This window comes from Crotalus tigris, unplaced genomic scaffold (assembly GCF_016545835.1).
Source record: "Crotalus tigris isolate CLP2741 ecotype Arizona unplaced genomic scaffold, ASM1654583v1 scf7180000023617.9722795, whole genome shotgun sequence".
Classification (NCBI taxonomy): Eukaryota; Metazoa; Chordata; class Lepidosauria; order Squamata; family Viperidae; genus Crotalus; species Crotalus tigris.
The window spans coordinates 6,891,254-6,915,861 of record NW_024100081.1 but is presented as its reverse complement, the minus strand read 5'-3'; the positions used below and the strand labels follow the sequence as shown (position 1 = coordinate 6,915,861).

Genomic DNA, 24,608 nt, shown 5'->3' with positions numbered 1-24,608 from the left:
AGGAAGGTCATTGGCAAGGAGAATGTCTTAGAAGGCAGATGAGAGGAAGAGGTTAGAGAGGAAGAATAGGTAGAAGATCTGGGGGTATTGAAGGTGGACCCACCACTAGGCTTCCCTTTAGGGGAAGGGGACAGAGAGGAACCCGAGGGTATAAAGGAGATTGGGATAGAGAGAGGGAAGTTGAAGGAATTGGATTGGCAGGGACCGGATGGATGGATTGAGCAAGGACATAGAGCTTTAGGCTGGGAAAGTAAACAAGCAGTGTTAGCTATTCCTGAACCCCTAAATAGGCGACAGTTAAGGGATTTTTAGGTTTGGCAGGATTTTGTTGAATATGGATACCAAATTATGCCTTATTAGCAGCACCTCTTTATTTGGCTAGAAAAGGGGGTGATGGTGAGCCCTTTGAATGGGAGGGAAAATAAAGGAGGAAGTGAAGCAAGCCTGCACATCGGCACCAACCTTGGCTTTGCCTGACTTAGAAAAGCCTTTCAACCTATATGTAGACACTAAAAGGAATATTGCATTGGGGGTGTTGACACAACAATTGGGGCAGTGGCAGCGCCGGTGGCATACTTATCTAAACAATTGGATGGGGTGGCCACATTGTTTGAAGGTTCTTGCTGCTATAGCAGTCCTTTTACAGGATTGCAATAAATTGACCTTCTCATGTCCCATAAGTGTCCACACTCCTCATGCAATCCATTCTATTTTGGACATATAGTAAATATGCTTTTTTGACTTTACATACTCATGGTGCTGTGTACAAAGAGAGAGGATTTAGGGATTCTGCGGGCAAATACAAAAGCCAGCAAAGGTTTCAGTTATGCATTGTAAAGGGCCATCAGGGGGGAGTGTGGACTCTGGAAATGGTGCAGGAACTGAATAGGCAGGTGGAAAAACTTAGGAACTATGTTATTGAACAAACACCACCTAGATTAGTAACAAGATGTCATCCCTTTAAACCTGGGGATAAGGTGTGGGTGAAACATTGGAAACATAAACAACTGGAAGGGAGATGGAGAGGGCCTTATGAGGTGATAATGGCCTCTCCCTTAGCTATAAAGATTGCAGAATCTAAGTCCTGGATCCACTGGACCAGAGTCAAGGCGGCAGCAGAACCTCTGTGGACAGTGACCAGGGATCCAAAGGTTTCTACCAAGCTCATTCTTAAACGTGTTTAATGTGTTTAATGAATGTTTTATTGTTTGTATAACAGATATTATAGTAGCACAAGTGTGTCCTGCACATATATCTACGGCTGTTCGGCTGGAATTCAACCCCCTGCTAAGCCACTCCCGGAAGCTGGCTTTCTACGCACGGGAGAAGAAAGGATGAAAGGATTATTTCTGCTTTTATATAGTACTATTGTTGCATGTAATAATGTTTGTCTTTCTAATTTAGGCCAATGGAGCAAGCCAGAAGAAGCTCCCCATATTGTTCAGTCTTGTGCTATAGGCACTGGCACTTGTGATGGTCACCCCCTATTGGTTTTTCACCAGAATGCTGGAATGGTATCTTGCCTCATCCTTGTCAATTTCCACTAGTGTTTGACAGAATAGTTAAAGAAACTTGCATCACTAGACAACCTGTCAACCCAGAAGCCTGTCAATATGCTGGATATATTCTTAGGAAAGGCATATGTGTTAGGGCTCCTTATAAGAAGCCTCCTCCTCCTGTCACATTGGAATGTGGGCCTCCTTTACTCTGGGGATGGGAGCGGGTCACCCTAGTCTCGCAGTTAAAGACGGGATGGAAGGGGACCTGCATTGTACATGTAATCCCAGTGGAATTTGGAGTTACTATCCAAAGACCTCAGAGGAAACGCCCAGAGAGAAAACGAAGTAAAAGGTCCCATCAGAATAAGGATATGCCCCATCCATTGGAGTCAAGGATGCAATATAATTTGTGGGTCCAATTGGCTAAAATAGCCAATACAACAGATTTTTGCCTTTCTGAAGCATATGACATGGAGAATCTACTGTCCACGTGTTTAATACCAGTATGTGTTCCAGTCACAGTGGCCAAGGAGTTCAGTCACAATGAGTTTAAAGAACATATAGGCTACAATATACAACTGGGGTCACATTTCCAAGTTTCTACCAACTGATGCTCTAGCTTTACATACTCCTAACGTAGCCATTCCAGAAGACTTACAATGTGCACATATTACAGGTTGTGAGCAAGTACACCCCTACCTCATTGCCTGAAAGTGAGCCAAGAAAAGCTGAATTGCACATCTTTCCAAACAGTGTCTTTTGGGTATGCAAACATATGTTACCTAGAGGGTGGTTCTTCACTTGTAGAAAAGACTCTTTTAACTACATTCCTGCCAATCTAAGCACAACATATTGCTGTCTAAGTAGACTGACTACCTTCCTACCAGATAGATCACTTTTCACCTCCCCTAACACCACACGTTACAAAAGGGCAGAAGTTTTGAATGAGGATTGTGATTCCTCTCGTACTCTTCTGAACGCTGCTGAATACAATGCTTTGGCTGTCTTGTTGGTGGGAGTTCCTGCACTTGCTCTAAGGGCTCATGTCAATATAAATTCTGTGGCCTGCAACTTGGCTAAAACTATCAATGCCACTTCAATAGCCTTGTCTGCTATCAATCAGGAAATGATAGAATTACGTAAGGCAATTTTGCAAAATAGGGCAACCATAGACTATCTTCTACTCCGCCAACACATGGGATGTGAGGCCTTTGAGGGGATGTGCTGTTTTAATCTATCAGATCAATCTCCAGTTATAAATAAGCAAATTAAAGTGCTCCATAAAATGGCATTGGATCTGCAAATAGATTCCCTGGGAAATTGGTGGAGTAACTTATGGTCCTGGCTTCCAATGGGCCTTACTGGGAACATTATAAGAGCAGTAATCATCTTCATCGCTATTCTGATCAGTAGCTGTTGTCTTCTGCAATGTACCTTTTCGATGATGCACAACGTAACACTACCTAAACGTCAAGTTATGGCCATGTGGGAATTCCAGAAACAAGAATATAACAACATACATACATCAGACCCAAGTGTTACAGAATGAAACTTATCTGCAAAGATGAGATAAGTCTCAGCAGGGGGGAATAAAGTGGGAAGCTGGAAAAATACTGATTGTCCGACAGAGAATGTGGGTGAAAGGGAGGTTTTCCTGCTTACTAGACAACCCTTAAAATTAGAATGGCCAGACATCCTGTTCTCAACTTTGCACATGATATATTGCAAACTGTTTATCACATGGTGTATTGAAAACTGCTTGACACTTGCTAAAAGCATTCCTATGTTAAAAGAGGAACTATAGATTATAACCATGTCTAGTAACTTTCCTATGTTAGAATAAGGAACTATAGAATGTAACCATATATGGAATATGTCTTGATCAGGAAATAACTGACGTATTACGGGTTATAAAAATGATCATCTACGCCCAGTCGGGTGTTCAGATTTTTTTTTAGCTGTGTACAGCTCTCTGAACCTGCGCAATAAACTTCCCTTTCCTTGAAAGAGCTGACTCAAGTCTCTCACTTCTACAACACCTCAGTCGTTCTTCGAGGTCTTTGAACTCGCAATGTTTGGCGGCTTTCCTCAACGCGGCGATGTACTCCTTGGCCGATTCTCCGGGTCGTTGATCCCTCTGCTCAAAGGTGTGGCGCCACACGATGACGGACATCTTGGGCTGGAAGTGCTCCTTCAGTAGCTTTTTTAGATCTGCGTAGTTGACAGACTCTAGAGGGACAGGTGCTGCAAGGTTCTCAGCGATTTCGAATGCGTCTTGACCGCAAACGCACAGCAGGGTGGCAGCCTTTAAACTATCTTCCCATACTTGATTTACCTTGAGGTAGTTTTCCACCCTGGCTACGTAGGACTCCCACCTCTCTGGATGTGAGACGTCGAATTCCGAAAGCCTTCCAATTTTTGCCATTTTGTAGAAGGAAGGGTCTATCTGCCAGTCTACCCCCGAATGCACGCTGGATTGGCGGGTAGCTGCCGAGTCAACGCCGTTCCTACTGCTCAGGACTCACTCGGGTAAGCTTACACCTTTTTGCTTGATATAAGGATCCCATCCTCGTCGCCAGTGTTGCGTCCTTCGCGAAATGGCAAGACATGAGAAGCAGTTGTAGTTCTCAAAACTTCTTTATTCTCAGTTCAGCTTACAGTTGGAAGACACCGACAACGCCCAAAACTCCTGGCCTCTTATATAGGCCATTCCCGGGTCAATCTGCAACTTTTGGCGTGCCAGCACTTGCACATGCGCACAAGTACTGGCGACAGCCTGTCTGGTCCTGGGCAACTTGCACCTGCCCGGGACCGCTTGCAATGCCCCGAGCCTGCTTGCACAAGCTCAGGACATAACACCATTCTTTTGAATGATTTATTCTTTTTGGAAGCTAAGTTATTTTCAACAATTTTCTCTGGCACTATAATGAATTCCTTTTTGTTCAGCTTTTCTGATAGTCCAGCCATATGTCACACCTGGAGAAACCATGTCTTGACATTACATATCTTTGTTTATCACTTTTTGCACTTTAGTGTTTTTATCTAAAATTACTGTAGCCTTCCTCCCAAGCAGCAGATGTCTCTCTATTTCAAGACCAGACTCACCAGCATTTTTCATTTTTGAATCTAGGGTGTTAGTTTTGCCTGTTGATATCAATTTGCTGTTTATGGGTGTGTTTAATATCAAGCAACAGACCAATTTTTGCACTCTCTTTCACCTCCAACCTCTACCCCTTTCTTGCTTCCAGCCATCAAAATGCCTCTTTAATTCAAAGACATAATTTCCTGAAATAGCACAGCAATCATGTGAGCCTAGAGAAAGAGGCAGCTTCTTTAAAGTGTTGCTGATAGGTTAGAGAGAATCTAAAGCTTGCTGGATCTAAAGCATGTTTACTTGCTCAACTCCAAGTAGCTGCCAATTCCTAGTTTAGCATTAGCTAGGAACTCAACCTGTGGCCCTTATAAAGAGAAATGTACAAGTTCATACTAAACCTATAGCAAAGGAATTAATCTTTATTGATACCATTTGATTCACACATTGATTTGATTAACATTATGTTATCATAATTGATCAAAAGAAAAAAAAAGCTTTCTATGCTGTGTTGTAGCACTATGTGAAAGCTGTTTTTATCCCATACATAGATAACATGGTTCCCCCTTCCCCCCCCTTATATCCTGCCACATGTTTTAAAGCCTCAGGGCAGTTCTGCTTTGCTTGAAAATAAAATCAAGTGCTTAGTTAGGTATGGTTTTAAGTTTAAGGAAAGATTCTGCTCTACTTTAAATAAAATCTGGATTTAATCTTGATTTGAGTGTAAATGTTAAAACTTTATTTAATAGAAAGTGTATTTAATTAATTTGTGCATCATTGGATGTAAGCATCATTGTATTAGCTTTTGTCCTGTGTTTGACATCTTCAGTTTTAAACAGAGCACTAAGAACATTTTAACTATATATTCTATACCTTTTTATAGAATAGAAATAATGGAAAAATAGTTAATTTCTCATGTTTAATAAATATATCTTCCTTTTTGCATAGCAATTAAACAGTCTTCCTGCAATAACGATACTAGCTTTGTAAATAACTGAAAGTTCTCATAATTTAATAATAGTCATTATCATTCTAATAGTTTGTAATACTGAACCAAATCATGCCCTATATTGCATCAAATATGATTATACCAATTTTGAAATGATCCACCTTCAGTTCAACAGAAGATTATACAAAGATAGGTAATTTTGCTTTGTTGGTTTGGATGGATTAGGTTTAGAAAATCTTAAACTGGGCTATTTGGGTCCTCTAATATTATCTGAAAATTACAGTTACTATACATTTTATGTAAAAATAGGTTTTATTGAACTAAATAAAATACACTTATGCTAGAGTTTTATATACTGCAATTTTGAACCTTATTATTTTGAGGTGTAAAACAATGAATAAAAAATAGGGTAGGCAATGCCACTACAGCAGTGATTCTCAACCTTTTTAATGCCGCGACCCCCAACCGGTCGTAAGTCGAGGACTACTCAACTGGTGCAGCACCGTTTGCAGAATGGGACTTTTGGCGGGCTCAGCAGGGCAGAGACAGCCTGGACAATTCCTATTGGCTTTTGAAAGCCAATAGAATTAGACTCTATTCAAGAGAGTCTATTCTATTGGCTTTCAAAAGCCAATAGAATAAAAGGGAGTAGCACAACTAAGGAAAAGGGGAAAAAATGGCGGACTGCGTTGTTTGGCGACCCCCATGAAATGGTCGTTTGACCCCAAATGGGGTCCCGACCCACAGGTTGAGAACCACTACACTACAGTATATTCAAGTCATATGCATAGTACTAAAACCCGGAAACAGATTATTAGTCTCACTGAACTGCCAAGGACTTAATCCCAGTTATGTTTTTGAACTGTAAGCGTACTTAGAGTTAGATTGAAAGAATCTGTTTATTGAAATTAAATCCAGTTCTCCTGTCTAATTCTAGGTCACAACACATTAGCATCTGCTAGGTAAAAATTGAACTAGGATGAAATTTGAAATAAATTGCTTGTGTTTTAGTACCTTAACCACATAAACACATACTAGGAATTGTTTTCAATAGACATTTATTCATTAGTCTTATGTTTGTATTCTAGGGCATCAATTTAATGTTAAGGTTTGAGTGAAACCTCTCATTGAAGAACAGCCCATTGCTTTTATGAAAGGTTTTTCAATTCATCCATTGTAGGAGTTTTAAAAATGCCACAATGAAAATAGCAATATCAGTTTTAATATCTGGGCAGAGATGGAGTGGACAAAACAAAGCAGTATCATTTCATCCAAATGTTGGGTATACATATAATAGGTCATTTTGAAGTTAATAACATGCTGTGAGAATTGAAGGACTAAGTATCAAGCTAGGGAAGAAATGTCTTTTATATTATTATTGGATAACTCTAGCTTTATAAGAAAATTTGCTCTTCACCACCATTCTGAAATGCTGCAATTTAAAGCAATGAAGGTTTAATGGAAATCAAGAAATTAAGATGATGATTGAAAAGAACGTAGAAAATTACACTTTGTGCTAAAACTCCATTTAGTCATTATCTGCAGTATTGGGGAGTTTTGTAGTTATACAGAGAGAACCTAAAAGATGGGGAAACTCAAGAGAAAGGCATTCATTAAAATCTTTAAAGAGGGAGTTAATTCAAATGTTCTGGGAAATGCACACTTTTCCCTGTAGTTGCCAACCTATATGGATTAAACAGCTGAAACTTACAAAACTTATCAGGCCAATGAAAATGATACTGAAATGAAATATGGCCTATAGGGCCATAATACTTTAAAGATATTGCCCTTATATGCACATGAATCAAGATGATGATGATGATGATAATAATAATTTTAAATACTGGCATGAAGAACACATTTAAATATTTGGATGTAGTTCCAAGACTCATTTGCACAATTTTGAAAATCACTTTCCATTGCACTCTGATGGCTGAACATCAGCCTTACCTTTTATGATGGGTAAGCAACTTATCAGCATTGTATATAATTTTGAGAGAGGTTCATAGCACGTTGGGCAGTAATGTGAAATGTGCAAAGCAATGTCATCTATATGAGTGGGCTTTTGGGTCCTCTCCTCCTGCATTTTAGGGTATGTGAGTATAGATTTTTTCTTCATAATTAGGCTTTCAGTAGTAGTGATTGTTGCAGCTCCCAAGGTCACAAAAACACCTTGGTAGAAAGTATGGAGGTGTCAAATTTGTCTGATTGTCTATCATCCATCCATCCATCCATCCATTCATCCATCCATCCATCCATCCATCTATCTAGCTATCTAGCTATCTTCTGTCTGTATCTCTGCCTCTCTCTCTATATATATAAGTGTGTGTGTGTGTGTGTGTGTGTGTGTGTGTGTGTGTGTGTATTATGTATCATCTATCATCTATCTATCATTTTCTGGTCGATGCTTCTGTCAGTTTTAGCACTTTAAATAATGGGTCCTGTGCAATATTCTTCAGCATTTTATGCAGAATTAGGAGCTTTTGCTCTGACTCCTCAACTTCTTTTCAACAATAACACAAAAACTTGTATAACAGCTTTTCCAGCACAGAAATGGCTTTTAGAATTATGGATAATAATATTAACAAAGCCCACTTAATCCTACGTCAGTTCAGATTAAGAAGACTACATTAGCTATTTCCTTTCTTTTTGTTTCATGTTGTTCTTATACATGGCCTCTGATTAATGATACACACAGAAAATGACGGATATATATTGTTGGGAAATTATCTATTTAGCAGATTCTCAAGCAATTTCTTTTCTTGGGCCTCTTGCTCCCTAAAAGACAGTAATATAATTAGATTGTTGTCCTTGCCCACCAGTTTCCTATGGGCCGTCATGCTTAACTATGGAACAACCACCATCTTTCTAGCCATGTATACATTTAAAATGGTAGCATGTGTGTGGCAATAGTAGCTGTAGCAACAGCAGCTATAGCAGCAGCAGCGGCACTATTAAAAGGAGCTGAAGGGATTAAGATGGACATTTGCATGGCATATGTTATTGGCAGTTGATATTTTGATCACAATAACATTTTACTTGTCTCCATTTCAAAAGAGACTCTCAGAATATGTTAGATACTTGATTACTTAAACTGAGGACTTAAAGGAAATTATGTCTGTATGAAGAAATTCTCACATAGGGGGCAATTTGATCTTATTTTGGTTGATCTCCAAAAACTAAGCAGTGTTAGACTAGTTGGCACTTAGGTATAGGGTAATCTGGAAGTTGAAAGAAACTTCTTAGAAGAAAAAAGTGACAACCCACTTGTGTATTTTTGTCAAGAAGACTCCAATGAAGTGTCAATGCATTGATCAGGAATCAAACTCAAGCCAGAGGCTTTTGATATGAAATGAACTTGTTTGATAAACTAATATTTTAAAGGAGAAGAGGCCTCTGATGAAGTATAAAGTTAGCCAATGCTCCTCCAAACTTATTTTTTTTCCTACTTTTACTTCTCTATTCCCATGATTGAAACTTTACAAGGTAACACGAAGGGCCAGAATGTACCCTTCTATTGTAATGTATGAGATAGGCAAATATCCTTGGGAGAAAGTGGTCCTGAAATAACCCCATCTTTTGCCATGTAGAGGTGTATAGGTGATCACTAGAAACCTATAGTGGGCTTTAATGAGATACTGTCTAGTAAAAGCCCTACTACCAACACTGCTGAATTCTGAATCAACTCTCCTGGATGGTCTCCCAGGACAGCCTATTAGACCCAGCAAAGATAATTAAGATATGAGCGAGAAGAGCCAGCCAATTTAGCGGGGGGCTATAAAGAAAGGCATGATAAACAGTGTATTAAGAGATTTGGCTCTCACAGGTAACTGAAATAAAGAAGAGAGTATTGAAGAAGATAATACTTCCTTAAAATAACAGATGTGTGTTAGCATATTAATAAAATAAACTAACAACATTCTTGTTTCTCTCATATTTTTAACAATTTCTTGAGATATACTTCATGTTATTGATCTTGATTCTGAGCCGAGGTGGCGCAGCAGTTAGAGTGCAGTACTGCAGGCCACTTTAGCTGACTGTGTTCAGCAGGTCAGCGGTTCAAATCTCACCGGCTCAAGGTTGACTCAGCCTTCCATCCTTCCGGGGTAGGTAAAATGAGGACCCAGATTGTTGGGGGCAATGTAAATATATGTATACATTGCTTACTGGTGTACACCGCTTAGAGAGTGCTTGCACTTAAAGCGGTATATAAGTCTCATAAATAAATAAAATAAATAAATAAATAAATCTTGAGGCTGAATTTGATGTGGTTATAGTATAATTTATCACAGTTTATTTTTTTAATTTAATTTACATTCGAAAAGGAATATATTACATTTCAAATGTAATATATGCCAATATGAGTGCCTTTAGGAAAAAAAGAATATTTATAAGCACAGAAATAAATGTATATTGTTTTTTTCTGGATGACTTAAAAGGACAATACATTATAAATGAAAGGATGGATGGATGAATGAATGAATGAATAAAGCATTATTTCTTTCAGTAACCTAGCATGTTTTAATACAGATAATCAGTCATAGCTCAATGTACACAGTTATAACTGACTACTCATTAGTGGAAAATCATGTGACCAAGACAGGCTTATGAACTCATTTCTCTTTGGTTCTGAAGCAAAGCACTATGGTCACTAAATGAAACATCACATGAGTATGACTTACTTCTGCCTTCTCCATTAACTTTATTTGTTGCAAGCCAGTTGCGAAACACATGGATGGTTATCATATGACTGTGAGACACTTTGATGGTCATTAATGTGAGGCTTTGAGGCAAAGTTATATATATATATATATATATATATATATATATATATATATATATATATATTACACTGTCAACGCTGAGACAATCGGTAAGCAGGGACTGCCTATAACAAAAATAAGGGAACTTTAGAAGAGATTGAATATGTACAACGTATAAATTAATGACTTTGGATTTCATTGTGTAACAATGAAATAAAAGTTTGATGTTTTACTGGATTTATCTTCACCATACTCTATTCAGGACTTAGTTAAAGATCCTAATAATATTTCATAATATTGGTACTTCAAAGCCATGATCAAAAGATATGAAGGACGTCTCTTTTCACCATCTTCAAAGGGCTTTTTTCATCTAATTCCTTTACGAGATATCTAGGTTACTACAAGGGAAATCTACTAACTCAAAAATACTTTGCTATATCTCTAAGACCCTATTGTTTAAAATGTCATGCTACACCATTCAGAAATCCCATTAGTGAAACCGAAGTACATTGTTTCACTCCACCGAGTTAGTGAAATGTTGCTAGTGAAATTTGCATTTTCTCTGCTGCATTTTATTATAGGCATTTCTGCCTTGTCCTAAAGAGACAATGAAGCTGCTGGAATGTGTATATTGTTTTCTTGAAAACACTTATGACACATTGGAATTAATATTGAAATTATCACTGCTTCCTTGTGGTTTTGGCACTCCAGAGCCCTCTGCCTTATTCAATCAAAATTTAGTTCTTTTGGGTCTTCCTTTTTAGTCTGTCACCATCCTTCAGATATCTGTTTCAATCAGATGGTACTAATTTTCAGATTCTGCTTCCCACAAACAAATTGAGTAGTAATTTCATCCATGCAGAGAATATCCAAGCAATCAGAATACCAGGACATATTATTTGAAAACTTCTAGGAATATTGCAAACTATTGTCACTGACATGACAATATAGCCACACCATGTTCCCATAGTTATGATAAGGTGTAGAGTCACAGAGGGAAATCAAACTTGAAGTTTATGGAATTTTTTTCTACCTGCCTGCCTGATTTCTAATATCATACGTATCTCTTACTTATGTTGAGCATGACTTAAGAGAATAAACTGATGTTAAAGTTGAATGTGTATTTTCCATTATAGCCAACTTGTTCAGCAAAACCATTTGAACTAAAATGATGAAATTCATTTTTTGATCTTTGTTGTTGTTTCATACACAGATCCCGGTTCACAGAAAAAATGTTTAAAGTTCATAAAACTTTTATTAACATATATAATGCTTCCCCTATTAATTCTTGGAAGCTGTAGTTGTGAATGTTGGATGTTTTACAACAATATTTGTTTTATTTATAACATTATTTACAACACTAAGCTGTACTGTTTTTCAGACATTAGCCTGCCTTTTAGGAACCATAACTATGTTAATTTATCGTTAAAAGTGAAAATATAATTTTAAATCATAATCAGCTTGTGGTATGTATAAGAAGAAAAAAAATCTAACATGGATTGTTTAAAACAGCCACACATCCTTCCCTAAATCTAAAATGTTAGAAAACCTTTGTTCCATTCTTTGTAAGTGAGGCTGCCCTAATGATACTAAAAATTTGGCAATTTCTGCTTTAGCTGAGTACAACAAACATCATTGTCAGCTTTCTTAACTGTCTGCTGAGTTTACTGCCTCATATTATTTTTACAAAAGTGCACATGATGCCTTTAGAGAAATATTTTTGTTGAATATCAAAAACACATGGTTTAGGGAATAAAAACTCAAATTAATGTATAGAAAAAATATTCTCTCACACCATACATAATTTTATGTATATATGATCACAGAGTTTGAATGTGAATAAATCTGGTTACCATATTAATTCTTTCAAAAAAATAAAATAAAATCAGCAGGATTCAGAGTGACTATAAACATTTAGTTCTTTAACACAGAGACCTCAAAATTTTTTCATATGCTTGAGGTAACAGTATACTGGTAGTCCTCTTATGACATGGTTTGTATCATAAATGTTTGTATCATGGTAATTGAGGGTACCTAGTCAGTTTTGAGGAACGTTTTCTGTTTCAGCTATAGATTTGTGGTTCTAATACTTTATTAAATCAGACATTAGTGCCATTTGAAATGAATTAAAAATAGTATGGAGTCCTTATTTCCGATGACAAAGATTCCAAATAACTCATATGCATTCACGAAATGCCTCTCCTTTCTCTCTTTCAGCTTGTAAACCTAACTGTCATTTTATGTATTGTTTATTATTCTTTTATTTATTTTCTTCCCCTTTATACTTACAGAACACTTAAACTTTACAAAACTATAAAAAGTTTAATAATATAAATGAAAAAGCCTTGGATGGAGAGGAAGATTTTGAGCTGCTCTTTGGAGATGGAAGAAGTTGGGAACATGTGCATCTCTTGAACTAGTTCATCGCTTGGGAGCATCACAAGAGAAGAGATGTTCTTCAATGTGTCTAATGGACCTCTTACATGTTTATATCTTTAGGAAGGTGTCTCTTGCCAGTCTTAGTACCTGGCTAGGTTCAGTCAAGCTAAATCCTTAAATTATGAAGCTGCATAGGTCTTTCAAAGTTCGGATGAGTTTCTGTGTTTCCTCGTAATAACAGTTGATAACTCGATGTTAAACGGACACTAGAATAAGGAAATTCTTTTGATGTCTGTGAATCTCTTTATCCTAATTTTGTTATTGATATTTTAATTAAAAACAAATGTAGACTTTTTCAAATAAAATGTTGGCTTCATCCTTACTTTTAAAAGAATGCCCCACATGGCATTCCTAGAAAGTAAAAATATTGGGTAGTTACAACCCAGTGCTTTGTTTGGAAATGTGCCCACCAGCTGGAGTGGAAAGAGTTGCTAAAGGAAGTAGCAGGGACCATCCTCAGCAATTTCTCTTCTAATAAATGGGTACCTTGTGGCTGATCACTCAGCTGTTGCAGCCATTTTATGAACAAGGAAACTCTCCTAGGGAAACTTTTGAGATAGCGTTTTCCAGGTCTCAGAAGTGATTAATTAATTCAGAAATAAATGTACTCTTTTTAAAAGTAATTTCTCATTTTCCTTCCCCCCCTTTTTTCTTCTTTTGGGCAAGATGACAATTCAATTGCGTTTTGCTGTGCTTTTCTGTTGACATTGCTTGAATAGCTGAAATGAGTTATTGAAGTGTTAACTCAGGAGCTAGTTGGAATACAACCTTCACAAAGAGCTGTTAAAAAACAACTCTTTGATAAAATCTGTCAACGCATTGAATTTCAAACAAATAGTTGTTTAAAATTCTCCATCAAGCTTTTTGGCAGTTGAATTAGGAGGATGTCTTCATAGCATTTCTCAGAGGATACATAAATTTCTGATTAATTTCTCAGAGGCAGGACTTTCCCTTACTAGATTGGTAATATTAGTAGTGAAAAAAGAACAATGGGCTAGAATAGATAATCATGATATTGCCCTGGGAAACTATAGAGACTGCAGGCCACTGGCATGATGATTGTATAAGTTTCTGTCTAGGACTGCTTATATTTTTGCTGGCTGAAGCATTGATTTAAGAAAATTTTTGTGCAGTGAATCTTTGGCCCAAATAGACATCAAAAGCCTTAGAAGAAACAAATGATAGCGAAAATGATTTATTATGGATCAAACCTTCAATTTGTATCTATTTTAGGCCTGTTCAGAACTCAAGCACAGACCAGTAGGAAAAGAAACAAAATTAATATTTTATATCTCCACAACAATGATCTCTCAGTCTCTTTACCATCCCTCAATATTTTTTAGCATCTATTTAGGAAGATTTTCACATTCAAACTTAGATGCACTCCCAACAATGGTTACTGGGAGAACTGAATGGCATTCCACATCAAGAACATTTAATGTATCTGTTCAGATTTCCAAGTTGGGAGAGTAGTATTTATACTTTTGAAGTGCCTATTTGTCAACTTTGGAGGGTAGAGTTAACTTCCCGTTATCATAGGTTACTAGACCAATATCACATGGCAAAAAGCATTACTTTCTAAATGACCACATTAGGAGATTTCTAGAATGGTGTCCAAACTTTGAAAAGACAAAGTTACTCAAATTGACCATACTCTAAGTATGTTTACTTTTCCATATAAATAGATTTAATTGAATTTTTGTATTTTATAGTCTTTGCTCACCCTTTTGTCTTGCTTTGGTTTATGATTGTGTATTTTAATAAATAAAATAAATTTAATAAATCCTCATATTCTCACACTCTTTGGTTACATTATAATTAAGTCCAAGGACACCACATTCTATCCATTAGAATTTATCCATAATTCTTCTCTGAAAGAAGAATTTTTCTAGCAATTTTTCATTCATCAAATTGAACAAAAACTGGAAAAGAAAAAAAAATCCAGGAGTTAATTCAAAGCTTAATTAACTCAAGCCTTTTTCAGATTTTTTTTCCTGTTTATTCAAAAAATGTAGAGCTTAACAGGGATATGCAAATTTGCTGCACCCAAAATGGAATTTCCATTCCTGCAGTTATATGAGGTGCCTTGTTATGGCTAAGAATGTATAACCAATTATAGGAAGAATTTTCTGCTCCAATCATTGCACTCCATGTAGGAAAGCTGGCATTGGATTCACATTGTTTGCATAAACTTGACTAGAATTCGTTGCCGGGATTGGCTCATCCATAGGCAAACTAGGTGACACCAAAGGACACCAAATTTCAAGAAGGAAAAAAAGATCAGGATACTGACAGCATGATTTGTCTAGAGCCAGGGATAAGCAACCTTGGCTCTTTTATGACTTAAGGACTTCAACTCCCAGAATTCTGGGAGTTGAAGTCCAGAGTCATAAAAGAGCCAAGGTTGCCTACCCCTGGTCTAGAATGCCGATGGTCACTTATTGGCTGCTGAGGCCCCTGATCCTGGTGTTTTGTTTTATTTTACTTCTAAATAAAGTAAATAACACATGATGTCACCATTTTCTGTTTATGGATTGACTAATGTCTTCTGCTACCACTTCAGTTCAGTAACCAATCTGAAGTCAGGCTTAAGCCTGGGGGCATGAAGGTCATGTAACTATTACCTTGCATAGCCATTCAAAGCTGAATTATATATCATTTGCATTGTATATTTTACAATATTTTTTTCTAAATGATAATTCAGTGATTCCTGATATGAAGGGAAGTTGTTTGAATAAAATACATGCATCTTAAAAGGGGAAAAGCAGAACAGTAGCACGATAGTCACCTTTACTATGCTGTGAATTCATAGCAATTTTTATTTATATATTACAAAAATATTTTGACAAGATAATGTTAGAAAGCATCTTTTTTTATCATTAATCTCATAACAATTACAAAACATGCTGAGAGAATGAGAAAAAAATCACCCTGATATTGTTTTTGTCATTCTTAGGTGTAAGAGCTGAAAGCTGATTTTTTTTAAAAAAAAAATATGTTGGATTTTGATGGTGTAATAAAACACTGGGGAGACAGCAGAGCTTAATATGCTAAAATAGTTTAGAAAATTTGAAAAGAACTTATAACAGTAAAAACAATCACACTGATTATACAAAAAAAAATTATAATGAGTCAAAATTTGCTATCTGAACAGTTGAAAAAAAATTAAGGATAAAATTTAGACACGTGTGCAAAGAATATTTATAATGCACTTGATTTGTCTTATTCAAAATCACAATTTTTAAGATAGTTTTGCAGAAAGGCACTTAACAAAAGGCAGTAGAAATAATTTAAATATGTATATGGCTGTTTTACTTTGGTATTTTAAGATGTAAAAAGGAAGAAAAAACATCGAAGTACAGCATTATTTTATCATACTATAAAGCAGTGGTTCTTAACCTGTGGGTCGGGACCCCATTTGGGATCAAACGAGCATTTCACGGGGGTCGCCAAACAATGCAGTCCGCCATTTTTTCCCCCTTTTCCTTAGCTGTGCTACTCCCTTTTATTCTATTGGCTTTTTAAAGCCAATAGAATAGACTCTCTTGAATAGGGTCTAATTCTATTGGCTTTCAAAAGCCAATAGGAATTGTCCAGGCTGTCTCTGCCCTGCTGAGCCCGCCAAAAGTCCCATTCTGCAAACGGTGCTGCACCGGTTGAGTAGTCCTCGACTTACGACCGGTTGGGGGTCGTGGCATTAAAAAGGTTGAGAACCACTGCTATAAAGAGATTCTTTCACATTAAGGCTGTTTATAAAACTTTAGCCCATGTGCCTTAGGTCTGAATTTAAAACAACAGCATCTCAAAACAAGCAATACAACACATATTCATTAAAAATAATCACCAGCAACATTCAAGGAACATATCAATTTACTCTAGAGCTTGTGCAACCCACACTGAAACTCACACTGGGAGAGAGAGAGGAGGGGAGGGAGAGATCTCCTTATTTTTTCAGTTGATTTTTTTCCCCCAATATTTGATTTAAGTTAGCTAAATAAATCTTGGCAAGATGGGGACAAAGAAGTACCTAAGCCACTCTTTTTATTTTTTAAAAAATGCAAGTGTAATTATCTAATTTATAAGAGATATTTGTAAGAAATTTTTTTATAGAATTCCTTCCCAACCTGGTTCCATAATTGCTTACTCAGAGGTCAATACATCTGGAATTAGAGAAGTCTGATTTATCATCTCTCAATTCGATATGTACCGATATTTTCTGAAAATGAGAAATGGCTTAAATCTAGTTGGGTTTTGGTTCAATTGAGGTCAAAATATTTTTTATCCTAATCTCACCCACATTTTGGAGAGGACAACTCCCTCTCCCTCCTGATGTTTTAAAATAATTAAATTGGTGTCATTTAATTTTCCCAGAAAATTTGATACTTGCTACTGTTTGATGGATCCCAAGATTATATTAAAAACAAACAAATAAAGAAAACCCAAGCATGATTCCCTTCACTGATTGATTGATTGATTGATGTACTTGCTTGAAGAAATCAAAAGTTCTTCATTAAATTCTTCTGCCTATCATTGGTACCATCTTCCAACTTCCAATGGAGAACACAGATTCCTATGAGTAAGTCCCACTAAATTAATTAGCTTACTTTTCAGTTCAGATTTAGAATTTTTGTGTGTGTGTGTTGGTGGGTGAGACAGAGAGACTTTGTGTTTATAAACATGTGAAAGAACAAAACTGGGAACAAACTTTTCAAAAGCACGTTTTCAATAAGTGGACCAAAATACCTCAAGAATGTTGAGAAAATGGATCTTTGCAAACAAATTATCACAGATCTTTCATAAGGTAAAACACAGAATGCTGAATTCTGTGTCAGCTATGTCTGAACTTTTCACAAGAGTAAACCCCTCTCTTTAACATTTTGCTTTATGACTTGTCCTGGAGAAAACAACACATTTCAGAGCAGGCTGAATATTGCTTTTAAAAAAAATGAATGGAACACATTTTTGTCTTTTCTGAAAACATACGAAGTCATGGGAAACAGGAATAGTTTAAATTATTTTAACATACTTGAAAAATAATATTATTTCTATGCATTCAGAAGAGTCAGGTTGTCTTGCTTTTCCTGAAACCGTTCTCCTTATATTTTCAGAATGTAAACATCCCAGTTATTGTGGATTAGGGAATGGGGTTTTAATTAAGTAAAAAGAAGTGCCATTCTTTTAAGATACAAAATTGTTTAGCAACATCCCAAAGCATACTGTTTTAAACCCTATCTACTGTATGTCAATTCTTTGTTCAAAATTGTAGTTTATTGTACAGTTGGCTATAGTTTAGATCACAGGTTGGCAACCTGCGGCTCCGGAGCCGCATGCGGCTCTTTGAGCCTTCCCCTGTGCCTCCCAGCCTCCTCTGCCTTTGCAGAGAGAGACAGAGACAGAGAGAGGCAATTGCGCTTCCCTGCTTCTCTCTCTCTCTCTCTCTCTCTCTCTCACCCCTGAGCTTGTTGGACAACAGCTTGAAGCTTGCCAGGTGAGCAGCAGATAGGAGGGGGGGGGGAGAAAGAGAGAGAGAGAAAGAGAGAGAGAGAGAGAGAGAGAGAGAGAGAGAGAGAAAGAAAGAGAGTGGGGGAAGAGGAGTGGCAGACCAAGGGCAGATAGAGAGGGAGGGAGAGAGACAGAGAGCGAGAGACCCTTTTGACATCTAAAATGAAGATAACACTGCATATATCCTTTTTTACCTGTGTGTGTATGTAATTTTATTCTCTTAAAGCATTCTCTTGATGATCATTGTTTTAATAGTATGGATATTCCCAAGAGTGATATTTTTACTTTTATTTTTAATGTGTGTGTGTGTGTATGTACACACACACACACACACACACACACCTATAATAAAGGTAAAAAAGGATATATGCAGTGTTATCTTCATTTTAGATATCAAAAGGGTTTTGCGGCTCCCGGTGTTTTGTTTTTGGTGGGAAATGGGTCCAAGTGGCTCTTTGAGTGTTTTGGGTTGCCTACCCCTGGTTTAGATAAACAAGAATGACCTGGAAGACTAAGTCATGTAGTATAAAGTATCATTTTCTGGCTGGAAAATAATACAGCTGCCAATCTTGATTTGGGAATCCTTTTAGTGTTTTTTTAATCAAAGTATTGCTACATCTTCATTCCTTGGCAAATTCATATTTTTAAGACACATTTTTGTTGTATGAATTATAACTGAATCAAAGAATAATGTGGAAAAAATATCTATACTATCAGTTCTAACACTGACAACTATAATGAAGGATTAAAAAAAGGAGTGGAAGTAATAGATTCGTTTCCCACCACCTACACCTGTTTCAGTGATATATTACAGAATGGGCATGGAAAATTTGAAATACTTAAGGTTACCCCAGATTGTCTTGGCAAGTTTGTCATCCTGCAGTACACTTTTCACACAGGTACAGATTGTATACCAAATTGTTTTCATAACGATAGGCAGTCAGTATCACCAAAAGGGACAGAATCACTTTTTTTGGGCTTTTTTGTGTTTCAGGGTGAGAGAATGGTAGGAGCGATTGGGGTATGGCAGGCCTCTGACAAGCAAGTTGCTTAAATTCAGCTGCAGAATGGCCAAGCTTTAGCAGCATAGTTTTAGACCTTTGGAGATTTGGGGTGATGGAAATGGAGGTCCTTTCGGGAACTTTCTGCTCCCATTCCGATCCTTAACTTTGAAATACTGTATCTCCCCCCATCAGACTATTCTAAATCCGCAATTTTACAAACAAGTATCAGGATGGCAATCAGACAGGATGTCTGATTTTGTATAATATATGAGTCAGTATTACTTTTCTTTCCATGCATTATTAATGGACTGTTTAAACTCTATGTTGATCAACAGATGAAATTATTTGCCTGACTACTATCCTTTGGAACTATGCATTATGACTTTATTGATCATTCTTGTAACTACCAATGAATGAAATGTTTCCTGTATTGGGAACCACGCTGTTCACAAGGTCTGTTAAGAAATGTAACATCCCCACAAACAAGTCTTTTTCAACTTAGAGATCTGTGGAAATTTTCTTTGGGAATCTTTGTAGTCTAATACCTGTAACACAGCAGGATCAAAAGGGGGTAATAATGAAGAAATGATAAGGCTACTTTAAAAGAAGTAAATTTATAAAATGATGTTAGTTATAGGGCAGAATTACTATAAATTTTGAACTGCATCCTAATCCTTCAATCCTTAGGTAGTTCACATGTTTAAGCAGAGAATAAGAATAAACCATAATTTGTAAATTTGAATGTAAAAGGAAAATATACTTTGGAGTACTGAAAAACAGTAGCAAGAACTAATTGAACTGGAATATGCAAAAGGCGACAGAGGAAAGACAAAACAAATTATCACTAGCCTTATTCTTTATCTGTTTCTCTGAATAATCAGTTTCCATTTTAGTTTTAAAGAAAAAACATGTTTCTAGCTGTGCTGGCTACATAGGAAAGATTTCAAAACTCTGGAAAAGGAAAACATGGGAAAAAAGAAAGACAATTTTCATATAATTATTTTTATGCCATATTACTTAGATGAAACATCTTTTACATTTGAAGATAACATAAAATATATCTGTAGAATAAAAGAAGCATGTCTATTAGTAATTATTGCCCATAATTATCTTAAGGCAATTAGTTAAACTATTCTGTCTCATCCAGAAGCATGTGAAAATAATTTAGCTTCTTTCTACTGACCCAGAAAATAGTAGAGTATGAAAGTTCCTTGGCTTCAAACTACAAAGGTAATAGACAGTAATAGGTAATTTAAACAATCCATGAAACCAAAACCCTGGAACCTCTGTGCTGGAATACCCACAACATTATGCTGTCTTATCAGTTGAATGATGGCATTAATGTTTTGCAAGGCCAAAATGCCAGTTCAATAAATACATTACTTTTTCTTGTTCTTTTTATATTTTTATATATTTATATTTATTTATATATATATATAAAACACATATATTTTACACACCCCATAGCAGTATGGGAAATAAAAGATCCTTCTACAAAAAGAAGAAGTTAAGTTAATGTACAAAATAAAGCTTTAGTGTTTAAAAAAACCCATCTGGGCAAGAAAGTCTTATACCAGTTAGTAGTGCTAGCACTTCTTTGCTTGAAAGGCCCAGATAAAGCAAGGAATTGAGAAGATATATTATCAGATGAATGTTATCTGCTTTCCCTTTTTTGATATTGCACTTCAAAAAACCTTCTTTTGTCAGGAAGGATTCAGTAGATCCAAAAGAACAGAAGCCATTGCTGCGAGGACAGAGACAATGAAAGATGATGCTATGGTGCTTTCAAGGGCACAACTTTTGAGATGATGGTGGAATACAAGGTCTGGGTGTGGCTGTTGGTCCACCTGTTTTGAGAACCAAATTGATGGGTTGACAGAGATGAGTCCATTTGTTATTCTCATATCGGAAGGCATGGTGGTTGTGCTAGAAAAGAACACGTGAAGAAAATATTATTCATTTAACTCTATTCATGTGAGTTGGAAAAAGTAGCTAATATTTCAGATATTCATCACATTTTGATAAAAACTGATACAAAGTCAAATAAATAAAGAGTCTCACTAACCTTTTGAAGAAAAATAATTACCTTTTCCCTCATAGTTGTCACGGGAAAGGATCAATATAAGAAATAGTATTTTTATGTTTAAGGTAGAAAAAAATAATACATTCTACTGTAGTAATGGAAAAGTCATCCTTTAGTTCAGTGGTTCTCAACCTGTGGGTTGGGACCCCATTTGGGGTCGAGCGACTATTTCATGGGGGTCACCAAATAATGCAATCTGCCATTTCCCCCCCCCTTTTCCTTAGCTGTGCTACTCCCTTTTATTCTATTGGCTTTTGAAAACCAATAGAATAGACTCTCTTGAATAGAGTCTAATTCTATTGGCTTTCTATAGGAATTGTCCAGACTGTCTCTGCCCTGCTGAGCCCGCCAAAAGTCCATTCTGCAAATGGTGCTGCACCAGTTGAGTAGTCCTCAACTTACGACCGGTTGAGTAGTCCTCGACTTACGACTGGTTGAGTAGTCCTCGACTTATGACCGGTTGGGGGTCGTGGCATTAAAAAGGTTGAGAACCACTGCTTTAGTTGAACTCAACTCCTGCTGACTGAGATAGTTTTCTGGCAACAGTGGGCAAAGTTTTTGGGCTGCTTCTTCCAGCAGGTTTTTCTGCCTACCTGATGTTATCTACAGATCTGGTTTTGCTAGTGGTTCAAATCAAATCCATCTATGTTCTAATCAGGTTTGATGTTGCCTAGTTGTTTTTGAGACCAATGAAACTCTGCTAGATTTTGCCTTCTGCCTGGCATGAAATAATCTTCATTTGCACTTCATTTGCAATAATGGTGGTGTATTTTTTAATTCCATATCAATAGCAGTTGCTATATCCTGGTAGTGTTTATTTGAATAATAGTCCCTTCCCCTCAACAAATACACCTGTATGTTAAACTACAAGAGGGATACGGGAAAGATTTGAAGAATGCATTTGGGAGGAACTTCAGAGTAAAAAGATGAATTAAGAAACAAGATAGGTCATAAAAAGAAATAAAACAGAGTAAAAGGCTTAAAGTTTTTTCTTTTGCAAATTCAACTGAAAAGTCTATAGTTATGGTTAGGATATTGACTACTTGGCACTTCCAATGGAAAGTGGATTGATTCAAGATTTTGCCCAAGAAAACACCTAGTTTTTCTTAGCATAACTTTTCAAACTTCTGGTGATATCTAAAACTATAATGTGGGGTCACTAACGTTATTACTTTTGAGATAGATGAAAAGGACCCCATACCTTTCAATAGACGATAGGCAGGTCTGCCTGTTTAAGGTTTGTTCTTATTGAAATAACATTCTTTGCTGTGATTCCCCCCTCCCCCCACTTTAGCTAGATTATGAAAATGAAAATACCACATATTTAAAAGATAGTCTCTACGGAGAAAAACTGGTGCTTAGATTTACTGTTTCAGACAACTGCAGAGGGGTGAATGCCTTGAAAAATCTAATAACCTTTGAAACATATGCTTGGAATGATTATTCCATCTCCAATCTAATGAATTAAAGATGTGAGAAGTTTTTTTTTTAATTTGGCAACAAGAATTTCATCCTTATTAAAAACAGTCTGTCAGGAAATGATAGATCATTCATTCTTTGCAATAAAAAGCAAAACAATTCTGAAGTTGCTACAACTGCTCAGAGTGATGTGGCTGAAAAATATGGATTTTCATGAAATGCGTGTGTGGTCCTCAGACAATGTATAACAACATTAACTCTCCCTTTTGCCCTCTTTCCCACCTCCCAAAAATGCTTTGATTCTGTTTGTAACATTTTGGGAACATCTCTTCATAATAACATTTACTATGACTTATCACCACAGTCGATCCAGTGTCTTCTGAAGAATCAACCCCATTTTTCATCCAAGTTTCTGCTTTGAGAGTAGACTCTTTTTGTATGTATCATTTATTCTGCCAATTTTTCTCAGCTAGCCAAGGCAGAAGGATAGTTGGATAGGCACAAAGTCTGGATAGTTAAGACTGTCATGAAAAAAGTCTACATCCCTAACTGCATTCCCTACAATCTCTGACAATCTCTGAGAGGCACCAACTGAGCAAGTCTCATCCCAAAATCTATTTTACTATGAAGTTATTTAAGGCTAGTTAATTAATATTAAGCTAAATGACTATTTGGAAACAAAAATTGAAATAAACTCCAAATTCTGCTATTGTAACAGGAGTTCTGTTCATTGATCTCTTACCTTTTTCTTATGTGGCAGTTAAGGAGTATTCACCTGCCTTAGTTGTGCATATTCTATATTATTATCTTTTTGCAATAGCATCAAACTTCAGGTAAAAAGCAAATTTGATAAAAAGCCAATTTTCAAGAACACATTCCCTTTTTGTTCATTGCTCAGAAGTGTTTAAATGGGACAGACCTTGAAGAAACAATGTATTCTTCTCCTCTTAGATTATTAGGAAATAACATTTCAAATAATCTAAGAGAGTTGACCTCAACCACAAATCTTATAATCACTTTTGGTGCAGCTGAACTTTCCTATTCTTAGGGCTAACCCCACCCTTTACCATTTGACAGAATAACAGAAAGGAGTAGGAAGTGGGTTCATGATCAAATAAGCAGACAGACAGAAAACTATAAGCCTTTATTCCTGGAAAAAAGGGCACTGAACATTTTGAACCTGCAGGGTCAAGTAGATTAATTAACTGGTCAGATGAAAAAGAAGACAGAGCTTCCACATATTTACTAGCTGTACAAAAGAGATATTTTTATTTTTGTAAGTTATACAAAAATTTATAGCTATATCGCTGTTGAGGGTGCCTTTGCCTGTGTTTTACTTCTATACTGTAGTTAGGATTAACCCGAATCCTAACTTGCAATATCAGAGTAGGCTTAGAAGACACACCTATTAAAAACTAAGCAATTATTTATATTTCTTAAACCAGACCAAACAAGAGAAACCTGTTCTATATCTAGAAAGTGGCTAAATTAAAGTATAAACAGCTTCAAACTACGGGAAAACTCTCAAGTCTCCTAGTCAATTCTGCTAGAAAAATAGGATTCCTTCTGCTAGTCAACAGTGGCAAACCTCTTCAATCTTGTTTGAGGTTCACTTAGGATTACTGAAACAAACATTATCTGCACACTTAAATTTATATGAAGAACAATTACACAGCAGAGAATTCAAAGAAAGAATGAAACCCTTTTTAATATCCATTACAGGTAATAAACTTCAATAAAATTGCTTTGTTGATGGTGCTGCTAGAAAAATAGGATTCCTCCAGCTTTTCTCTACAAACACAACTAGGTGTTCAACAAAAAAAGTAAGAGATTTATATATTGTTCTGTGGAACATCTAG

At 36.4% G+C, this 24,608-nt stretch overlaps 1 protein-coding gene across 1 annotated transcript in view; it reads right to left on the bottom strand.

Annotated features, from left to right (window-relative positions):
• Positions 1-20,835: 20,835 nt before the first annotated feature.
• The window catches only part of TRABD2B (TraB domain containing 2B), a 232,199-nt gene continuing 228,426 nt past the window's right edge, over positions 20,836-24,608 (bottom strand). Inside the window, exon 7 of the mRNA XM_039320030.1 lies at positions 20,836-21,173. Within this exon, the coding sequence (XP_039175964.1) occupies positions 20,951-21,173 (223 nt within the window). The 3' untranslated portion in view covers positions 20,836-20,950. The remainder of the gene's footprint in view (positions 21,174-24,608) is intronic.